Raw genomic sequence first — 17,613 nt, forward strand, 5'->3', positions numbered from 1 at the left:
ATAGTAAAGACAATTAAAAAAATGTTTTCTCCTGCTGACAGTGGCAGCAGTCTCAGAGATGTCCTATATGAATGACATCAAGCCTAGCATGAGAGCCTTGAGGTCACACTCTGCAGTGTGTCCTTGAGCGCTGCACATCACCCAGGTCTTAATGGTCCCTACTGACATCTCATAATAACAGAAAAAGTAATACAAAACATTTTTTTGCAAGTAAGAAAATGAAATATCACCATCTGGGTGAAAGCAGGGCTGTAGTGTCTTGATTTGGCTGAGAGGATTTGTGCTCAGAGGCAAACTTGGGTCAAGAGTCTTCATATCTGAGTCTGTATTCATATAAGACTCTGCTTGGTCCCTAACTTTTTTGCAAGTTGTATTATTGGTCACAGATATAACAGAGAAAATAACATGTACTTAATATGTAGTATCTATATTGCCAGCTGGGATGAGTGGAGAAAGAGAGCAGATAAAGTCTCCTCCCTTCATAGTTGCATGGAAACTGTATTTGCAGAAGTGCTAAGGTCTGGCAATGCCTCATTACTCCAGATGGTATTTCTAATGAAAACCTCCCACCTTCCTGCTAGGCTTTAACCCGCTAGCTAAAGCTAAAATTAGAATAGGTCTTCCCCAAAATGTTATGACAATAAACATTTTACAAGTGTCTGTGACCCTAAGCTGAAGAACTGCACAGGCTGTTGACTTAGGTTAGCATTTAAAGGTAATTATCATTTAAAGAAGTGCTGGAACAATCATCTACCTCTTCTTGACAGCAACCAGATAGTTGGATCACATCTGGAGTATGCAGTGGAATCTGTAGTATGACACTGAGGGCAGGAAATTCACTGGGGAAACAGTGGGGCTAGCTTGCTTTTCCATCTTTGAGAAGGTGTCCAATGCGTGTCCACCTGTCCCTTGTGGGGAACACTAAAAATGCCAGTCCCCGTGGTGTGCAGGACCCATCAGACCAAGTCATCACATCTCTGATCTGCTGCCTCTCACTTCAGCTCCAGTGCAACAAGGTTCCCCAGTCCCTGCCCAAGCGATGAACACAGGATTAAAGTCTGTGTTTATACTCAGTGACAGCTAAGTGGCTGATCTCAGTCCTATGGGTAGAACAAACCCAAAAGTATTTTCCTGAACCACAGGGAATCACTTTTTCCTTTAACTCAGAAGACAATTTAGGCCACACAGATCAGAGCTCAGGGCAATAGTAGGGTAATCTTTAACATGGAATAGGAGGCTGCAATAGTTTAAATTTACTGATAGATTTCATACATAAGCCTCCACGACTGGCATGCCTAAAAGCTTTCTTGGGTCAGCAGCTTTAGAGTCTACTGTTTGTTGAAATGAGCCTTCAGAGTGCCCACATTGAAAACATGTTTTTGAGGATAAAAGGTGAATAATGCTTCAGCATATGGTTCCTCTTAAAGCATTTCCTTCAGTTCTTTTTTCAGCCTTAAAATAATAAACACACAACTTCAGAAAAATTTTGCATGCATTCCTCTAAGAGATCTACTTCTTTTATTTGTATAGGGACCCTAAGGCTATAAAATATGCCTTACTGAGCAAATTATTCTTCCTAAAACCCAACAAAACCCTGGTCTCATATCTGGCCTAAATTTGTTTTGAACATTGGTACCTATTACCAGCTGCTTTCCTGGCTAGCTTTCTGTAACTCCTTTTACACTGTATTGCTTCAGACCAGGTAATTGTAAATAGCTCACTACATTCCTTTCAGGTTTTCATATTCTGGGTAGAGAATTTGGTTTAAGTGTGGGGGTGCACAGTAGCCTAAGGGCTTTGAAATGGCTTTACCATTCCAGAGATAGGTAGGAGAAACCTTGTGGATTTATCTCAGAGTATAATTCTCCTCATTTCAGCAGTTTTCTCCCTTTTCAGGTCTACTGAAACAGGAAGGAGCTAGCTTCTGTACTGGTAATTGAAGAATGTTTTTAATATTCTCAGATTTGCTGAACTGACCATATTAAATCACATTTTAGATGCCAGTGTTTCATGAGAGTATAATCTCATCTCTCCTTCTTGTATTACTCTTATTTTGCACTACCTTTGTCTATATTCATCAATGTTCAATTACTTTATCGCTACTCTCTAATTAAACTTGCACATGATTTTATTTAAAGATATTGATTCTGAATGGCATGCACTTTGCCTGGACAAATGCTCTTTCTCTTTGTGTGAAGGCAGAAGTGCTGACTCTAGGTGGCACATTGCTGATTCCCATCCGAGGTCACTTGGTGGGTGACACCTTGGAGCACCAATTTGGACACTGTCACGGGCCAGGAAAATGTCTTTGATGTGTCTACCTTTAGACACAAATTTTAGTAAATTTATTTATAATCTGGCAATGAAATTGATTTTTTTTTTCTTGTTAGCTGTTTAATGGTGCAATATAGATTTTGTGGGTTTTTTTGTATTTTGTACTAAAACCCCTATATTTTGAAGTTACTGATGTTTGTGGTCAGGCCACACTGTGCCCCACTAAAAGCCTGGTGACTAGCCTTAGGGGATGATGACAGAGGAGTTCCCAGATATATTTATTATTCCTGTGTACTGGCTTTTGGGGAGGATATTTTTACTCACTGGCATTCTTCCATGTTTCTTCTATTGTGGCACCGCTATTTTGTGATTTTGCCAGTGTGTTTCCCCTGAGAGAAACTAATGATCAGGTGGGGGAAAAAAAACAATGAGCAAATGTTCTATTCTAATACCGAATTTTGAATTTGCATATGAGCAAAGAATTAAAGCAGTTGCTTCCAAGTATCTTGACTTTGTCAAAGATGTTTTATGTTTACATTTAACATTTATGTTAATTTTTTTTAACATTTAAAACTAACACATGTAAAAGCATACAAGTTTAGAGAGAAGCTATGTTTAAGGTTGGTTAATGTCATAATGCATATATTAGCCAAACAGAAGTGCACTAGCTTATAAATAAATACAGAACTCTTGCCAAAGGGCTGCTGAAAGGTGACATTGGAATAAAGCAGCAGATGCTGAGAAATGAGATCTTTGTGAATGAGTGAGAGGGAAGTCTGGTTTAGTCTTTGCTCATGGCTTTAATCCTGGGTTCAGACAATGCTTTCACAGTTTTGGATGAATGTTTATATCATTTTAAAAGCAGGATGTAGTAGAGGGACTGGGACTTTGAGGGAAAAGATGTGAACACAAAGAGTGAAATCACATTGAAAGGCACAGTTAACTCCATTCTTCTTCTCCCATGTAAATTGGGTATTTCATGCCTCCTTAATGCCTGATACTGCTGTGGCAGTAGGGAAAAAAAAAAGCTTAAAACCAGAGGTGTAGGGCTTGGGAAATAATAACAGGCACCAAATGTGTCTTTGCATATATCATCTCTCATCTTACTGCCGCTAGGCTACCATGGCCCTGTATACATTCCTAACAAAGTATCTGGTCAATAATCTGGTATGTCTTGCTTGTAAATAACTTGGAAAAAAGAGATATCTTTGATGATTAGCTGGTGGGTTATCTGCCTTTAGATATATCTTGCTTGGGGCTAGAGTGCAGCACTGTGTTGCAGAATGAGTGGTGGCTCAAAGCTGCCCAGAGCCTGTGGTGCTTGAGTCAGGGCTTCCAGCCTGGCTGGCTCCAGAGGGGAGGAAAGAGCTGGCTCCTCTCCTTCGATGGATGTCCTCACTGTTTTCCTCAGACCTGAGATACTACCCAGATGAAGGTCCTATGCTGACTCTGAAAGCTTTTGGCATCACCCCCCTTACCTTTGCCCCACCAGACAAATTCCTAGCACAGTTTGACATGCTACAATATTGGGAATTAGAGCTTCTTCCTGCCCTGCCTCCTATTTTGTTACTTAGCATTTATCAATATGATCTCAAGATGTTAATGGTATCTATAAAAAGAAAATAAGTTTTAGCTTCTCCTTGTGTATTTTATGCTTTTCATTTTTAAAATTTTATTTTATTCTTTACACTCCTTACATATAAAACATGACACTTATTACACCTCAGTTTATTTTTCAAAATAAGAGGTTTTCTCTGTGTGTTTGCATAGGAGACAGACATAAATGAGAGTCAGCCTCACTTTTAAGATGCTCGCCTAGCTTTTTTAGACACACACATTTGGCTTCACTTGAAAAGGAAAGTCTAATTTTGAACACAACTGTCAAAATTATCTCAAGCAGATTCACTGTATTACTTCCTGAGACTTGGCATCTTCTAAAATAAAACAGTAAGCCCTAGAAAACCATCACTTATGACTAAAATAGGTGGCATGGCCTTTATCTTGCTACTAGGCACTCAAAGGAGAGCCCATGTTATTTGCATGGTGCTGGATTCAGCCCTGAAGTGAGCAAGGCATGTCAGAGCCTTCCCTTTGCAGGTGTCTTTACCACCTGCTGCTTCTGACTGGGCCCCACCCTGTCCCCAGCCACTTCCCCAGCTCTCCATGCCTGATGATCCCTGGATGGCCAACTGAATCCATAGTTCCCAGAGCCCTGGCCTGCTGTGCATCGTGGGGCTGCTGCCTGGATAGGTGTGTATGCCAGAGGCAGACTGTATGGGAGAAGAATGACTTCAGTGAGAAAACATAGTCCTTTCTTCTGTGATATGTACAGTGTTAATACTGATGGCTGTCACCTTGAAGTTCAACCACTATTTCTGAGATTTTCTATTTTCTCCCTTTCCCCTATTGCTTTGCACCTCCCTGGCATTCATGGTTTCTTTATTTCATTCATGAGACTGTAGCTAGTTCTTCTCTGGAGACCGACAAACATTAATGTGGATGTCTCCCAATAGTATCTGACTGCAGTTAAGTTCATTTCTTGTACTAAACGAGCTCTTTAGTATAGGATCTGCTGTTACATGTGCTCTCTCTGACATCTGAAATAAAAATAATGAGCTGTTCTCTCCCAGCAGTGAGCTGCCCCCGGGAGTTCATTAGGACACTAGCTTGGTGAGGGTCCCCGAGGAGTGACACTTCTTGTCCTTTTGCTTTATGCTTCCCAACACTCACGCTCCAGGAAAATCTAAAGTCCTTCAGCCTCCTAATGCACATGCTGTTTTGCTTATTCTTTTACTAATATTGGGCTGGGAATGAAGAGAAGATGTTGCCCAAAAATGGTAGCAGTGTGAGGCAAAAGGGGAAGAAAGACAAGTGTGTTGATTTATTGCCTTTGTGACATTTCATTGAGTAGAAAACCTGGCTGGAAATGTGAAACACTGAAGGAAGAGCAGAGCCATCAACTCATGCCACCCTTCATCTGAGTTTTTTTCCTCTCTTTGTGGCCTGAAATAGATTAGGCTGAGTACCTCTTGGGCACCCCCAGCTTCCTGAACCATCAAGGACACATAAAGCCTCAAAACTGTCAGCAACTAAAGCATGACCTTCAAAAGATGGTGCCTTGGTAGTTCTGAGAATCTTTTCTTTTGGAACTGATCAGCTCATGAGAGAGACTAAGCTGTGAGCTAAGGTCCTGTCCCTCACAGAACAGCAGCTGGGCTGTGCTTGCCACTGCAGCAGGGCAGCCTGCAAAAGGAAGGAGGTTGTCAGCTGGGAACTTAAGAACTCTTAGGATAAAGGGCCTGCCTTTCACTAGTCCTAACTTTATGTCTTTCATTAACACAGATAAATCAAAATAGGATGTCAGCCCGTGTCCATAATCTAGCAAAATGGGTACTATGATCTTTTGCAGTTCTAGCCATAAAGTTCTAGCCATAAAGAAGCTGGTCTGCAACACCCATTGATGATTGCTTTGTGCTTGAGAGATATTGTGTATTTTAAATTCACTATGGTAAAACTTTAAAAGGGGAAATAGGTTTTATACAATTGTATTTTATTGTGAATTTGGGTACTATTGTTGCACCTTCTAGTCAATTTGTCTGTTGACCTGTCTGTTGTCTGTAGTCAAAAGTGAAGAGAGTTAATACTGATTTCCCATTCATCACTTGGTGCTGGATGCTCACACCCAACTGCCAACCTGTTATTTAAGATATATATATATATACACACACACATATAATAGATATATTTATATATATATATGTGTGTGTGTAAATATATGAATATATGATTATAATTAAAATATAAGAGATATATATATATATTCAGACCCAAAGCTGGGAAGTCAAACATTTTAGAACCTGTAGTCAGGTGGAATAACTGCGCAAAACAAACATCTTCACATAGGCCTAAGAACAAGTTTCTGTCTTGAGGGGTTTGCCACTGTGGAAAGAATTGAAATTATACTTGAAAATGTTTGCAAATGTTGTGAAACTGGGAGTGCTGTGCCCTTATATTTTCCCATGGGATTAGAGAATGCTTTTGTGTATTTATTGTTATTCTGCAATCTCACAAAAGTTATTGTTGGTTTTACACAGCAGTGGCTAGGAATCCTAGTCATAGAACAAGATCCCAAAGCTGATGTAAAAATCACAGGATTGTTTAGGTTGGAAAAAACCTTTAAGATCATTGAGTCCAACTGTTACCTCAGCACTGCTAAGTCCACCACGAAACCATGTCCTAAAGTGCCACATCTACATGTCTTTTAAATACCTCCGAGAATGGTGACTCCACCACTTCCCTGAGCAGCCTTTTCCAATCCTTTTGGTGAAGAAATTTTTTGTAATATCTAAATCTAAATCTAAATCTAAATGGCAAATCTAAACCTTCCCTGGTGTAACTTGAGGCCATTTTCTCTCATCTTATCACTTTTTATTCAGGAGAAGAGACTGATCCCCACCTGGCTACAACCCGCTTTCATGTTGTTGAAGAGAGCGATGAGGTCTCCCCTCAACCTCCTTTTCTCCAGGCTAAACAACTTCAGCTCCTTCAGCAGCTCCTCATGAGACTTGTGTTTCAGACCCTTCCCCAGAACTGTTGCCCTTCTCTGGACAGTCTCCAGCACCTCAATGTCATTCTTGCAGTGAGGGCCCAGAACTGAACCCAGCACTCGAGGTACAGCCTCACCAGTGCCAAGTACAGAGGGACAATCCCTGCCCTGCTCCTGCTGGCCACACCATTGCTGATACAGCCAGGATGCCACTGGCCTTCTTGGCCACCTGGACACACACTGGCTGATGTTCAACTGGCTGCTGACCAGCACTCCCAGGTCCTTTTCTGCCAGGCAGCTTTCCAGCTCCTCCCCAAGCTTGTGGTGGTGCATGGGGCTGTTGTGAACCAAGGACAGAGCGAAGCACTGAGGTGCCATACATTAGATCCATTATAATGATCCATTAGACTTACAAACTGCAGTTATTGGTTCATGTACTAGTTCAAGTGTAGAAGTTACTGGAGGGATACTGACTACCAAGTGGATGACATGTGTCCTCAGGGATGGCTGTGTTAGATGATGGAGTTGAATTAAGAGCTTGTTCTAGCTGAACTGGGTTATCCTCTTTCCTCTATCCCCACGGATCTCCTCTTTTCTCCCCTTTTTATTTTTTTTTTCCCACACAAGTTCTTGTGCTCCCATCCTTGGTGAAGTGATTCAGCTCATAAAACCAGCAAAATGCCTTTTTTTCCCCCCTTGGATTGGTTTTCTGCTGCCTCAGTGAGTTTATTCAGCTTACTGTGCACTGAGGTGAGTGCCAGAGCTGCAGTGACGGAAGCTGTGGTCATGGGAATCTGACAGTGGAAGAAGCAGGAGAGAGGAGCTGCAGTGATAACTAGCTGTGGGAAATTGTCATAAGGATCTTATGTAGCAAGAAAGAATCACTAGGATGAGTTTTTCATGAATCCTTGAAAACCTAACTGAATCAAAGGGAATAATGAAACTAAAGGCCTAGACAAGCAATAAACTGGGGGCACCTTCTTAACAGAATAAATGTGGTTGAAAACCAACGAACCAACAAAAAATAGTTTTTGCTGTGCTGAGTTTGAGCAACTGGAGTGTTAAGTGAGTATAAAGAGGTATCAAAATAACTCTTGATAATATTTTATAAAATTTGAAGATAGTATCTTTTTATGAATGTGATATGAAACTATCTTATTGATCCAGACTAAAATTAAGTAAAAAAAAAAAAAAAAAAAAAAGTGGTGCATCAGTCTTAAATTATTTTTTTTTAAAGGAGGGGAAACAAATAAGTGGCAAATCTTCCATCCTGCCAGAAAAGCACCAACTATTCAGAAATGTGTAGGATATCAAATGTTTCTCTGGTGTATTCCTTGGCATTATTTTATGGAAAAAAAGGACAAATACCTCAAGAGTTCACACTCTATCAAGCCACAACAAATCAAATAATTTGCAGGACTATTTAGCCTTATCCTGATACTAGAGCTTTAAATATGTGACTTGAAAGCGAAACCAGTGCAATTCAAGACACTACACAAACCCAAAAAAGGGGATTAGGAGAAACTCTACGAGGAGTTAACTCCAAACTACTTTTCCCAAATTTTGCGTGTGCTTAGCAGTTTGGAGATGGTTTGCACTGGAGACAGTAATCTGGACAAAAAGGATCATCAAGTGGTCTATTTTCCCAAAATTAGAAACTTTTACAAAATCATTCCTTAGTTATTCTCACTTTTCAGTAGACGATGTAATTGAGGTACCCGTCTTCCGAATACTTCCTCCTTTCAAACAAAGCTATGCAACATCATCCTAAGCATCCTAAACGCCGCCCGGGGCTGCCAACCGTGGCGCTCCGCGGACTTTCTCAGCCACGAGCGCCGAGCTGCAGCCCTCGGCAGCCCCACGGGTGAGCAAGGGCACCGACCGGGCACACCCCAAGGCGAGCCCCGCCGCCGGGCTCACCGTCCCGCGGGGCTCCGGCCTCTGTGGCGAGCGGGTGTAGCCAGGTAACCGCGGCCCGGCGAGGGCAGCTCGGAGGGCACGCGGGCGCCCGGCGGCATCGCCCGGCCCGGCGGCTGCGGCGGGCGCGCCTGCGCTCCGGCGCCCGGGGAGGCGGAGGCGGCCGAGAGGGACCCGGCGTTGGGTGACAGGCGGGGCGGGGGCGCAGGGCCCGGGCCGGCCGCCCCCGGCGCCGCACGCTCGGTGAGTAGTTGGCGGCGGCCGGGAGGAGAACCCGGTGCGCCCTGCCGGCTCCGCCGCCCAGCCTCTGGGGGTGGCGGAGATCCGCCGCCGCCGGGCGCGGTTGCCCGGGTGCCGTTGCCTCCCCTGCCCACCCCTCCGCGGGGCCGCAGCGATCAGGAGGCGGCGGGGAGACAAAAGCGGACAAAGGAGGCAAAAGGCGTGTTCCGCTGCCGCGGTAGGGATGTCTGGGCACCGCTCTGCACCCGGCGGTCCCGGGGGGCACCCGAGCGAGCTGGGGCGGCGAGGTCGGCCCCGGGATGCCGGGTCGCGGGGTGCCTGCCGCCGCCGCTGCCCGGCTCCTGCTTTGTTCCCCTTCCCTCCGCCTGCCGCTGCTCCCCGGGCCGCCGAGTTGTAGCGGAGTATTTATTTCAGCGCATTTATTTTTAGGCTGGAAAATAAAAGGCTTGGCACGGCGACCTTTGGCTGTCGCATCCGGCGCCAAATAAAAGGGTCGCGCTCCGGCCGAGGCCGCCCCAGCTCTTATGTAAATCCATGTGCCGTCCCCAAGGACGCGCGGTCCCCGGGGCGCTGCCGTGATCCAGCCCGCGCGGGGACGGGGACGGGGACGGGGACGGGGACGGAGTCGCTCCCCGGAGCCCAGCGCAGACCGCGGGGTCGGGCGGGCAGAGGCCGGGGCGGTGGGGAGGGACGGGGCGGCTGGGGCCGGCGCCGCTGACCTCCCGTGCTTGCTCTCCGCCCCGCAGATCGGCAGCAACCCCCCGGAGCTCCGTCACCGGCGTCGGCGGCGAGGAGAGAGGAGGATGCGGGCGGCGGAGCGGGCGGCGCTGCCCCGCGGCGGGCGGGCTGTCCGCGGGGCCCCGGCGGGCGGCTGCTGAGCGCGGCGCCGCGGGCATGCGGCGGCGGGGAGCGGGAGCCGCCGGCAGCGCGGGCGCCCCGGCGGGCGGGCGGCCCCTCGAGCGAGACTGAGGGTGGATGGAGCCACAAAGGAGTTTGGCTGACACGTGCGGCGGGGCGGCCGGCGGCCGCGGCTAGGGCCATCCCCCTCCCCTCCCTCCTCCCCTCCTCGCTATGCTGCGCTCTCGCCGGGCCCCTCAGCGCGCTCGACGCACGGCAGCGATGGAGCCGGCCGGGCTCCTCTGAGGCCGCCGCCGGACCCAGCATGGCCTCGGCGGGGACCCAGGAGCAGCGGCTCCCCGGGGCGGAGCGGCCGGCGGCGGCGGGGGGCCGGGCGGAGGCGCCGCGGTGCCGCAGTCTGCCCGCGCTCGGCTCCCCCCTGGCGGCCGGGGGGGGCCGCGGCGGCCCGCCGAGCCCCGCCGCGGGACCGGCTCCCGAGGCCGAGCGGGGCGAGGGCGCCGCCGCCGTCGCCGAGGCTGCCCGGCCCCCCGCCAGCGGCGGCGGGAGCTTGCCCTGGAAGACGGAGGGCGGCCAGCCGGCGGCACCCGGCCGAGGGGTGTCCCTCGGCCCCCCGCTGCTGCTGCCGCCGCCGCCGCCGGCGCTGCTGCTGGCGGGCCCCCCGGGCAGAGCGTGCCTGCGGGCAGTGCTGGCGGATTCGCGCTTCTTCCTGGTGTGCATGTGCTTCCTGACCTTCATCCAGTCCCTCATGGTCTCCGGCTACCTGAGCAGCGTCATCACCACCATCGAGCGGAGATACAGCCTCAAGAGCTCGGAGTCGGGGCTGCTGGTCAGCTGCTTCGACATCGGGAGCCTGGTGGTGGTGGTGTTCATCAGCTACTTCGGGGGTCGCGGGCGGAGGCCGCTCTGGCTGGCAGTAGGGGGGCTTTTCATCGCCCTGGGCGCTGCGCTCTTCTCCTTACCTCACTTCATCTCTCCGCCGTACCAGATCCAGGAGCTGAACTCCTCCGTCAGTAACGAGGGCTTGTGCGTGGCTGGCAATGGCACTGCCAAAGAGCAGTGGGACTCGTCGGCCTGCTTCAAGGACGCCGGCGGAAATGACCACTCTCTCTATGTAGCTTTATTCATTTGTGCCCAAATCCTCATTGGCATGGGCTCGACACCCATCTATACCTTGGGACCAACCTACTTAGATGACAATGTCAAGAAAGAAAACGCCTCGCTTTACCTAGGTAAGGCAACTTAAGTACCTGGGTACTTAGAATGCTGAACCCCAGGTCTCTCTGAGGGGCCAGTTACAGGTACTTCTGCCTTAGTCCCGCTGAACAACATCTGTGCTAAATTTTCCTTTTCAAATGACCTTTTGAAATACAATTGCCATGCTTTCCTGTTTTAAAATGTTTTGTGGCATGGTGAAAAGTAGTAACTGGTGTAACTAACACAGTGTGCCTGAAAGCAGTTGTACTCACACCATCTTGCACGGGTAATGGGCTAATGGAACAACAGAGAAAGTCGTTTTCTGTAAAGCTATTCAGCATTTTTGGCAGTAGCTGGTCATTTTTGCAGAAAGCAGTGTTAAAATTTGCTGTGCCCTTTCAAGTTTCTTTTTGCTAAGACAGAAAGTTTATATTTCTAAATTCTGGTTGCTCTTCTTTTAGCCTAAAGTGTCTGTAAAGTTAATGTTCAGTAAGCACTTCTAGAGATTTTTGGCATGCTTCGTTTTACTTTTCCAGCATTCATTTGCCTTGAACTAGCAATGGATTTTGACTGGCATTGATACATCATCTGGCATCTCAGAGTTAAAAACCCATCAGTAAAGCAGCATGTAAAACCTTCAGGGCTGAGTTTGGTTAGGGCAGCTCAAGGAGCACAATGAAATGAGAGTCCAATCTGGCATACGTTTTTCAGCAGGTACTGACAAGTCTTACTGATACTTGTGTGATGGTGGGAAGAAAGGATGTCTCAGATAAATGGGTACTAAACTTTATTGGAGTTTGATCGTGATAGTTTGTGTAATGTGTAAGAAGATTAACTGCTCCCTGACTTTGCATTAGTGCTTTACGTGCTTCTGTAAGAAATTAGCCTCATGTGCTCCTTCAAATTCTTTTCAAATAAGGAGAGGCACTTAGGGGGCTGAGAGAGCTGTGAAAGAGTTTTGGATGCTCAGCATTACCATTTGGAGTTCAATTTTCTTTGGCTTTGCCATGGAAATAGTAACTGCATGTAAAACACACATTTATGGAAGTTACATACTTATGGAGTGTGTGTGTAGCTACTTCACTGAACAGAAGTCGTGATCCAGATCAGTGTTTTTATTCTTTTTGACCTGTTCTTTGGCAATTTGACTGTTCCCTGAACCGTTTTAAAGCCATGCACAGTCTGTGCAGTGTCTTGAAAAAGCCTGGGGCACTGCAGGTTTTTGGAAGGAGGGAGAGATACTCACTGCATTGCTAGTCTGCATGATGAAGTATTTGGCAAAGTGTTTTTTCTCTCTCTGCTCCCATCTGAGAAAGGTTAAGTGGTATGGAAATTAAGATTAACCTAGCATCGACTTTATTGGCAGTATGGAAAAACAAAGCATCTCGTTACTCAGGTTACTAAATTGTAGTTTGGAACTTTTGCAAGTAGGTAATCTCACACAGTCCTCAAAACCGAAAAAAAGAAAAGAAATAGAAATGCTGTAGGTGAGGAATGAAGGGTAGAAGAGGTGAACGGTGAGAGAGGTGGAAATCTTTGTTTAACAGAGGGGAAGGCAAGGTCAATTGGGGGAAATCCTCACTGTGCAGGAGGAACGATGCCTACCACTGATGCGCTTCTAGCACAGGAAATAGTAATGAAGTGACTCAGGTAACTTTAATTGCAGCAAAGTTAACAAAGGTAAAAGGCACCAGCAGCTGGGTAGACTCCATGTGACCCTGTGCCTGCCAGGCACTGAAGGCAGCTTTGATCTATACTGGGAGTACCTTTGTAGAGTCGAAGTTCATTTTTAGTGATTCAGAACAAAGATGAGTACACCCAGCTACAGTGTACATGAAAAATTTATGCCTGTGATTTGATTGTGACCACAGGGAGAATTAAAAGGAACACAAAGTGTGTTCAAACATTGAATAAAATCTACTATCACCTCCATTCAATATTGAAGCTACTCAGGGCTAGAAGCAATGTTGTCTGCTTTTGGAAATCTTGCTGTTATTTTTTTTAAATAGTGTGGAATTCTGAGGAAACTTTTAACTTGCTATTTGCCTCACTTTATATATAGACCAGTGACTTCTTGAGGGGCAGGAGTAAAATCTGAGGTTTTTGGGGGAGAAAGAAAAGGAGCACTGTTTGGCATGTTCATGTGAGCAAACATGTTTTTGTTGGATCTTCTCAATGTTTTGGAATGTTGTGTGTCCTTGAGGAGAGGGATTTGTGGGCAGCAGACAGCCCAGCCAGGTGCAGGGTTGGAATAGAAGTGGCCTGGGCATGGCTCTGCAGGCCTGCCACCTCACATCCTGTGTTACGCAATACCCTGTTCTCCAGGTGATGTGATTCTGTTACTGGGGAAAACTGTGCAAGTGGTGTCAAAATGTAAAATGTATGTCTGTGTGTAGGCATGAGCTGACAAAAAGTCTTGGAGTGGGCTGTGGCACTTGAGGTTTTGAAAAGAGAATAAAACCCAGGGAAACAGATCCCAGTCACACCGATACATGTGTTTTAGGGAGGACAGCTAATTCATTAAAAACGTATTGTCCAACACAGAATGGAAGTCACTATCATACTTGTTCATAATCTTGCTGGTATTGCATTCTATGTTTTTCTTCCCAAGGAAGAGAAATACACATTTGTGCACCTGATAAAAGATTCACTGAGCTTCAGAACTGATGAGCTTTTTGACCCTGCAAGTGTGCCCACTAATAGCAGGTCAGTAAAGCCCCCCTTGAGTATCACTAATCCTGATTCTGCAAAAACTCACCTTATGTGGCTGTGGAAGCTATCTTATTTATTTTCCAAGTTAATCCAGCTCAGGGCTCGAGTGGCGATAGCATATCCTCTTAAGTGTAGGCATGCAAGCTCAATGTGGACAGCTGTTTTAACATTCCTGGCTGGAAGTCCTCCTCTCAAAAAACATATTTGGTGCTTATACATAGTCTCTTGGCTGCCTACTCTTAAGTCCATCTGTCAGAATGGCACAGTGCCAGTTCACAAGGTGCTATGTCATTTTTAGTAGGACAAAGGTGCCAAGCAAGGATGTGTGTTTGGGCTGCCTGCATAGAAGTGTGGGAGCTCTTTTGTGGGATGTTTCTTCCTTGTGAAGCAGCGTCACCTCCGGGTCCTCCCACCCCTTAAGCTTGACAATACTTTGATGCCCTGATGCTAACTTTGAGAAATGTGTGACATCAGGCTTGAAAAGAAGTTGTGGTTGTAACAGGTGCCTAGGAAATGTAAGAACTGGTTCCCTTAATCACAGATAATACAAAAGGGAAGTTGCACACTATGTAAAAACTGGGCAGTCACTAATTGGTCTTTGTCTTCTCTGAAGTCTCTCCCTTCTGTGCTCAGCTGTACTGTGACATACATGTCTGTTGTCAGCTGCCTGATGTGTGTAGGCTCTTCTTTTAAGTATTTATCCAATTAAATTAATTGCAATTCAATAAGTTGAGTTGGTCTTCCTGGGTCTTGTTTTGTACTCTTGATGGTGTTAGTGCTACTTGTCAAATTCTAGCACTTAAAACACTGTGATTTTTCTAAACACTGTAGGGTTTTTTGTAGGGATCCAACAGTTTGTCTTGAATGTGAATTTGCCTTGTGATTATATCAGGATTTTTAAAAACTGTTCTTTAAGTGTGGCACTTAGAAGTGGTATTAGTGGTGTTATAGTGCCTGGATAACTTCTAATTTTTTTTTTTTGAAAGCGGATATTGTTATAAAAAATGAATTTACCCTAAAAATTCATGTGTACTGAGGCAGTATTAGGTTTTACAGAAATATTGCATTAATGAAAATATTCTAGCATTCAGGAAAGACTTTAACCAGTACCCCTCAAAATGACTAGTGAACAAATTGGTCATTGTGCTAAGGATGTTTTATTTCAGTTTCCGGAATACTATAGGCTGGTGAGGATATGATACGAGAAAAGTGTCTCAGTTTAATTTCATGGACACTGTCCTTAGGTTTTGGAACAAACTGTAATTACAAAATGCAAAGGTAAAGATTTAACAGATAATGGCTGAAAGCCAGGGAAGTAATTTCATAACCTGGGAAAAAAAACCATTTAGACAAGTTTCAAAAGTATTTTGTACTTCTGCTTTGTTTTCATGAGGATTGTTTGTGGGTTGCTGTTTCTAGCATTAGGTAAACCATTTCATTGTGACTGTATTCTTTCTGGAAAACACCTCCTTACCAGTGTTTTGCAGGCGGATGTTCTGGGTACCCCTCATGTCTTTGTTACAGACTTCCCCAAAGTCTTTATATATGTACATATGATGATTGTATTTATTGTATTTCTAGTTAAATCTACCCCTATATCCACATCCCACTTGAAAGGAGAGGGCAGGAGGGGTAGCTTCACATCAGAAACCCACCACCTTTGCTTGCTGGGTCCCAGGACATAGCTGAGCTGCAAACAAGCTAGATCTCTGTAACGTTCCATTGCTTGGATGTTGGGACAGGAAGCACTGGATTTTTGTGCTGCTTTGATCCATTTTGGTCTGGCTGCTTCTGGGTTTTTGGATGTCCCTGGGAGACAGGAACTGGAGCCTGCTAGGGGCATCAGGTCCTTCATTTGGATCCTACAAGGTCATTGAGGTTTTTGGGACAGTGTCAACTTTCTAGCTGAGCAGAAGGGACCATCTAGAAGCAGGGAAGCAGCTGTCCACCATTTAATTTTATTCTCACCATTCAGCTTATGACCACTTTTGGTTTACTTTTGGAATATGCTTCCTGCTTCCTGATATCCAAAAAGGTTAGTTTCCTACAGGGTTTTCTCAGCATTGATCCTTGCAGTTGGTAAACCCTACAGAAATAGTACATTTATTTTTAAAGCATGACTGTGAGGAGGCAGATTTTTTGAACCAAAAATCGAGGCAAAAGGGGGTATTCACCAGTATTTTTTACTGCTGGCTTTATATTCCTTGTAAAGGGGGAGTGTGCCAAGCTTATTTCTCGAATACAAGATTTTAGTTTATCTGAGAGATGGCTGTGTCTTGTTTTATGTGAAGGCAAGCACTACGACTTGATCCAGAAGCAGTCTGTTTTTGTACAGACCCCCTCTGCTCTGCAGTGCAGCGGCTTCCCCTTGAACACTGTGCAGTGTTGGGTACCACAGTGTAAAAAAGACATGACACTATTAGAGAGCATCCAAAGGAGGGTGATGAAAATGGTGAAGGGCCTTGAGGGGAAGCCATATGAGAAGTGGTTGAGGTCACTGTGTCTGTTTAAGCCTGGAGAAAAGAAGGCTGAAGGGAGACATCATTGCAGTCTACAACTTTCTTGTGAGGGGAGGAGAAGGGGCAGGCACTAATCTCTCCTCTGTGGTGACCAGTGACAGGACCTGAGGGAATGGCCTTGTACTGTGTCAGGGGACATTTAGGTTGGATATTTAAACAAAAAGGGTTTTAACTCAGAGGATGTTTGGGTGCTGAAACAGGCTCCCCAGGGAAGTAGTCACAGCCCCAGCCTGACAGAGTTCAAGAAGTGTTTGGACAGTGCTCTCGGGCACATGGTGTGACTCTTGGGGATGGTCCTGTGCAAGGCCACAAGTTGGACTTAATGACATTTGTGGGTCCCTTTCAACTCAGCCTATCCTGTGATTCCATGAAATGTGTGTGTGAAGCACACACTTGTTTTGTTTGCACACTCAGCTGGGCAGCACTAGCAGAAGGCTGAGCTCGCTGTGCTCTCAGCTGGGAGTAGGGAGCATTTTGGGATGCAGGTGAAGTGACTGCAGCTCTGTTTGAGCATATGGATTATACTGCTTTCTCCCACAGATGATTTAACACTCAGAGGGTGCAGTATTGTGCTTCTCTGGCACTCTGTAACATCCCTTTTTTTTTGTTAAAATGCTGATCAGGCAGCTGGCACAGTTCCTGCACAGTTCCTAATAATTATGTACAGTAGCACTGTGCAGTTTTATTGTCCTTTCCTATAACTGAAGAAATAGGTAGATTTTACTTTCCTTCTTCACTTTAGTTTCCTACTCCATAGGTGGACTGATACTTCTTTTTCATACTGTAATCCTAGATATCATTTTCTTAAGCAGATAGTGAAGTTGTTTTCTTTTGTCCATTTAAGCAATGTGTACATACAATGAGTTCAGTGAAGAGAGGGGGGCAGCCTTTGCTCTGAAGTTTTCTGCCTGCAGGATTTAATGTCGTGAGTGATCTATCTTCACTTGCTGTGCCAGTGTCGTGTCCCTTAGGGATGATTTCTGCATCTCTCCAGTTGTGTCCTTGCCATGAGCTATGGCATTGTTCACAAGCAGCTGTATTGACAAAGCATCATTTCCAGTAATTGGCAAAATGCACTTTGTCCTTCTTAGGAGCAAGAAGAGGCTTAGGCACATGCTTCCCTGATTGTCTCTTTCTCTTTGTATTAAAGGACAAAAACTGGGTTGGATCCAGGGTTCTGAAACTCACTGAATTCCCAAGCGCAGTTGTTTCCTTTGCTTAACATTTGTCAAAATGGTTAGCATTTTGTTTCTGAGGTTGACAGTGCCCTTTTCACCCGCTTGAGCTTGGGAATAGAGTTTTCTTGGAGAGCGAGTGGCTCCCTTCTCTGTCAAGCTCTGCTGCAGGGTTGGT

At 45.7% G+C, this 17,613-nt stretch overlaps 1 protein-coding gene across 1 annotated transcript in view; it reads left to right on the plus strand.

Annotated features, from left to right (window-relative positions):
• Positions 1-9,837: 9,837 nt before the first annotated feature.
• The window catches only part of SLCO5A1 (solute carrier organic anion transporter family member 5A1), a 68,381-nt gene continuing 60,605 nt past the window's right edge, over positions 9,838-17,613 (plus strand). Inside the window, exon 1 of the mRNA XM_023920921.2 lies at positions 9,838-11,064. Coding sequence (XP_023776689.2) covers positions 10,140-11,064 — 925 coding nt within the window. The 5' untranslated portion in view covers positions 9,838-10,139. The remainder of the gene's footprint in view (positions 11,065-17,613) is intronic.

Source organism: Cyanistes caeruleus, chromosome 1 (assembly GCF_971803275.1).
Source record: "Cyanistes caeruleus chromosome 1, bCyaCae1.hap1.1, whole genome shotgun sequence".
Taxonomy (NCBI): Eukaryota; Metazoa; Chordata; class Aves; order Passeriformes; family Paridae; genus Cyanistes; species Cyanistes caeruleus.